The sequence below is a fragment of the Curcuma longa genome, chromosome 12, assembly GCF_044706935.1.
Source record: "Curcuma longa cultivar G26 ecotype Majalengka, Jawa Barat chromosome 12, ITB_CL_G26_1.1, whole genome shotgun sequence".
Lineage (NCBI taxonomy): Eukaryota > Viridiplantae > Streptophyta > Magnoliopsida > Zingiberales > Zingiberaceae > Curcuma > Curcuma longa.
Window position 1 is genome coordinate 5,524,009 of NC_133872.1, and position 4,718 is coordinate 5,528,726.

Sequence of the window (4,718 nt, forward strand, 5' to 3'; positions counted from 1 at the left end):
TTTTCTCGGTGTTTTAATTTCATGCAATAAATAATAATAATAATAATAATTCCTGTGTTTGACTTATTCCTACGTACATATTTTGAGAAAAATGTGTAGGAAGAACATTTACAAACGCAAGTTACACTAGCTGAACTTATCTCTTTCGATCATTAAAAATAAAGTTAAATTAAATGTAAATCCAACATTGTATTGAACACTAATTGGCTCATAATAATTCCTTTTTTTATTTTTTTATTTATTTTCCAGTAGCTTTCTTGTGAATCGCGCGTAGCGCCCATCCTACACATAGACAATGACCCGGCGGCCCCAACCCTCGGCACAAAGCGACAGAGATGCCTGCCGGAGAAGACATCACCACCCTCTAAGCTCGATCCTTCTTCCCTTCTATTAATACGTCAATTTCTCTTCAGTTCCTCAGAAGAATAAGACCAATATGAGGGAGAGAAGCGGCTGGAGAGACGAGTGAGAAAAGGAAAAATCTCATCCACAGCTAAAGAACGGGGAAGGTCGAGAGAAGAGGCTGGAAAATATGACAAGCAACTCGGATGGATCAGATGCATCACAAGAGTGATGAGGCCGATCGAGCTCTTTAATTTCACCTCTGTCCCTCCACCGAATTGAACTTATAATCCCATCGCTAGCTAGTTTACAAAGAGAAAGCAGCTGGCCTTTTCCCACCGCTTTCCTTCACTGCTACTACACTCTGAACAAGGAGAGGGGAAAGACTAGTTCTCGGTTTGTTTTCTTCCGCTCCTTCTTCCTTCCTCGCTCTGTCTCTTTTGCGCTTCTTTCTGACGACACGACTGGTCGTTTGCTTAGCCTCTGCGCTTTGGTCTTTTTCAGGGCTGGGAAGAAGAGTTCAAGGGATTATAAAGAGTTATTTGGAGGTGTTTTTTTTTTGTTTTTGTTTTGAGAGCTTGTGGTATTTCCTCAGATCCATAGCTCCTGATGACAAATATATTTTGGGTGTTTCTCTTGCATCTCCCCTATTTTCTTTGTCTGTTTTCTTGTCTTTAGATTATTTTGGAGAAGACTTGGGAGGTATTTGGACGCATAGATACATGGTGATAGATAAAACAAGGCTCTCAAAGCTCATGCATGGCTCCAACAAGCATGTCGGATAGTTTGCCGATCATCGCCAGGAACCAAAACAAGGAGCAAAAGAGATCAGTAATAATTTAGAGCGAGGATTTGAAGAAGATGATGACATCTTCGTCGGCTCCTTTCTTCAGAGTCGGGGAGGAAGATGAGTACGGTCACCATCACCCGCCGGTGCTGCAGCAACCGTCATCGGATGCGCCAGCTAGCTCGTCGGCGGCCCTAGCTCCTCAGAAGAAGAAGAGAAACCTCCCTGGAAAACCAAGCAAGTGTCTAGTTTTCTCATAATATTTCCTTTTTCGTATACAATTTGCTGATTAACCTTTACTCGATGAGATTATTTGGTGTATTTTCTGCTCGATTTGATGTCTATTTTCAAGTTTTATCTGTTACGATCGCACATATATTCACAGATCCGGACGCGGAGGTGATCGCTTTGTCGCCGAAATCGCTGATGGCGACGAATCGCTTCGTGTGCGAAGTGTGCAACAAGGGGTTCCAACGGGAGCAGAACCTGCAGCTCCACCGGCGCGGCCACAACCTGCCGTGGAAGCTGAAGCAGAAGAACCCGAACGAGGTGCGGCGGCGGGTGTACCTCTGTCCGGAGCCCACCTGCGTCCACCACGACCCCTCGCGCGCCCTCGGCGACCTCACCGGCATCAAGAAGCACTACTGCCGCAAGCACGGCGAGAAGAAGTGGAAGTGCGACAAGTGCTCCAAGCGCTACGCCGTGCACTCCGACTGGAAGGCCCATTCCAAGATCTGCGGCACTCGCGAGTACCGCTGCGACTGCGGCACCCTCTTCTCCAGGTATTCATTAATCACCCACTATCATCATCATCAACATCATATTCCTCTTAATTAATTTAAAAGGCTCACACAGGATTCCTGCACTCACTACCATGCATGCTCTCGCACTGAGAACAAAGCTAGCTCCAAATTGGTTTGGGAGAAAATAGCCAGGGCTAGAGTTAAGATTAGGGTTAGGGTTAGGGTTAGGATTAGGTTAGGAATGTTAGATAGATTTTGGGGTGTATCTATGAGCAGTGAAGTGAATAGAGGACACTGCTCACACGTGAATTTGGATGGCCATGGAAAATGACCAAACAGCACCATGGTTGAGATCTCAAAAGACGCAATTCCCTCCCCTTCTCCATGTTCCTCATTGGAACAAACGTTTTACTCTCTGTGTCTCTCTCCTCTCTAACTCCACCACCATAGTGTTCACGTGTGGCCTGGAGGCAAAAGTGTAGCAGGATGGCTTTGTTGCCTTGCTATTTGGAGATTTGCGGGCAGCTGGCCATGGCCTTGGCCACCCGACCAGGTCCACAAACTCACAAGTTCACATAACATCAATGCGAGTTGTGGTACATTATTCTCGCATCGATCAAATGGGGCATCTGCATTCAATGTGAAGTGTTCCACCTGCGTTGGTACATCCTCCGTTATTGCATGATTGGAAGCGTGCATGCTTCAGGAATAATTCTCGCAGGGGGAGGGAAGCCATGAGCCCAGGACTCTGTGAAGTTTGGAACGAGCTCCCTTCCCCTTTTTTGAGCATTAAAGAGGGCTATTTATTGATGGAATCGTTGGGTTTCGTAAGAGATGCTAAATTCCTTGGTTGCATTCATTGATGGGTCAGTCCTAACAATGGCTCTTCTTTATCTCCCGTCCCTTTTATCTGGTAAAACTTCGACAGCTCAACTGTCATGTGACTTAGCTTCTCTATGCTCAGTGAATGAATGACTCGTTCCTTTTTCAGTAATTTTATTTTTTTATTTTTGATGAGTTTTGTGGATAATGATGCAGGCGAGACAGTTTCATCACCCACAGAGCTTTCTGCGATGCATTGGCACAAGAGAACGCGAGGATTCCAGCTCATGGCTTGAACACCAGCTTTGGCGGACAGCTATATGCAAATAGAACCTTAAACTTGGGGCTTCCTCAACTTAACCCTACGCAACTCTCCTCCTTACTGAGGACGACTGGCGCCGGTGCCGCTGGAGCTTCACAGTTTGATCACGTCAACATGGCCACGGCCTCTTCCTCCTCCTTCCGGCAGCCTCAGCCTCCGCCTCCGCCTCCGCCTCCGCAGCAGCAGCCGACCCATCCTTCGCCATTCTTCCTCGGAGGCAGCTCTTATAATAGCCAGCAGGGCTTCAACACCGAAGAGTTGCTCCAAAGCAAGCCCTTCCACGGCATGATGCACCTCCAAGATCTCCAAACAAGTGCAAACAATGCCGCCCCTTCTTCCTCCGCCGCCAACCTGTTCGACCTCGGATTCTTCTCGGGCAACGCGGGTAACATCGACAACGTTAACCACATGATGAACAGCCACATTGACACCGACATGTCTTCTTCTTTCTATAATCCTTCCCTGCAAGGTGAGCACGGGCAGCAGCAGATGCCGGCAACTGCGCTGCTCCACAAAGCCTCCCAAATGGGAGTGACGCCGACGAGCAACTTCCGCCCAAGCTTCTACATGGGTGGTAGAGAGAGCAGCAGTTCAAGAAGCCAATTGGAACAGGAGAACCATTTCCAGGACCTCATCAACTCGCTTACTAATGGCAACAACAGCGGTTTAGTGTTCAGTAACGAGCAAGTGGGTGCGTTTGGAGGATTCAACCCTGGTTTGGATCAAGAGAGCAAGCTGCACCACAACCTAACTGCAGGAGGACGAGGAGGCATAACGAGAGACTTTCTGGGAGTCGGCAGCATGGTGAGGAGCATGACGACGGCCGGAGGAGTTCACTTTGGCATTGAAAACATCAGCTCCATGGACTCGGAGATGAAGGCTCGATCATTTGGTGGTGCAAGAATTCAGTAAGTAATCAAGTGTTGAAGTGCAACTGTAACTGTGTGAGAGAGAATGAAGACCATGCATGCATGCAATGTTGATTAATTAGGCTTGATTTGTAACTGATTATATTAATCAAACTTAGTCAGTTAAGATGAATTAATTAAGTTCTTGTATTGGGAAGAATCAGATTGATTAACTTATATTACTAGCAAATATGTCCACAGTTTCATATATATATATATATATATAATATATATACTTTACAATGCAATATTTTGTTCATGATTCTTAATTAATCTGTTCTTCAGGCTGGTATTATTTGCTCTAGCCCTCGCACGTATTGCAATTATATTTATGCTGATACGTGCATGAGAAAAAACAAGGGATAAATTTAATTTCATGTGTGAGATATAGAACAGTAATTAAACATTTTTTACAGTATATATGAAGAAATTTTCAATATATTTTTTTACTCTGAGATTTATAGCATTAATATGTGATTTGTTTTCTTCTCTGCAACTTGCACCCAAATGTTTGTCTTTACTGAAGGAAAAATTGCATTTTCTGACACTTAATCATATTTATAGAAAACTTGGTGTAAGTATCACTTAATGAAGGGATAGAATTAGGGTGAAAGTTTCTTTCATCTTAGATTTGGCATGACATTTGTTATAAATCCATCTAAATGCATTGTAATTTAAAAATATATATACTTTAATCGGTATGTAAAAATTATAAACTGAATTGAAGGGGAAATAACTAATTGAATTAAATAAAGGCTCTTATGAATATTATAAAATAAAAGACACCTATAAAA

The 4,718-nt window shown here is 44.2% G+C and overlaps 1 protein-coding gene across 2 annotated transcripts; it reads left to right on the forward strand.

The window, feature by feature from the left end:
- Positions 1 to 433: 433 nt before the first annotated feature.
- LOC141843112 (protein indeterminate-domain 5, chloroplastic-like) lies at positions 434 to 4,074 on the forward strand. 2 transcript variants are annotated; one of them, XM_074731143.1, is made up of 5 exons: positions 434 to 738; positions 847 to 925; positions 1,021 to 1,366; positions 1,515 to 1,911; positions 2,911 to 4,074. In XM_074731143.1, exons 3-5 carry the CDS (start codon positions 1,204 to 1,206, stop codon positions 3,926 to 3,928), a joined length of 1,578 nt encoding a protein of 525 aa, XP_074587244.1. In that variant the 5' UTR covers positions 434 to 738; positions 847 to 925; positions 1,021 to 1,203; the 3' UTR covers positions 3,929 to 4,074. The 2 variants fall into 2 exon arrangements, with proteins under 2 accessions (XP_074587244.1, XP_074587243.1); XM_074731142.1 differs by having other exon boundaries at positions 847 to 890.
- The last annotated feature ends 644 nt before the right edge of the window (positions 4,075 to 4,718 follow it).

Excerpts from the sequence above, each read along its gene's own strand:
- LOC141843112 (XM_074731143.1), top strand. The coding sequence starts at position 1,204 with ATGATGACATCTTCGTCGGCTCCTTTCTTCAGAGTCGGGGAGGAAGAT. Across the intron at positions 1,367-1,514 it reads AAACCTCCCTGGAAAACCAA|ATCCGGACGCGGAGGTGATC; the intron begins GCAAGTGTCTAG and ends ATATATTCACAG. Across the intron at positions 1,912-2,910 it reads TGCGGCACCCTCTTCTCCAG|GCGAGACAGTTTCATCACCC; the intron begins GTATTCATTAAT and ends ATAATGATGCAG.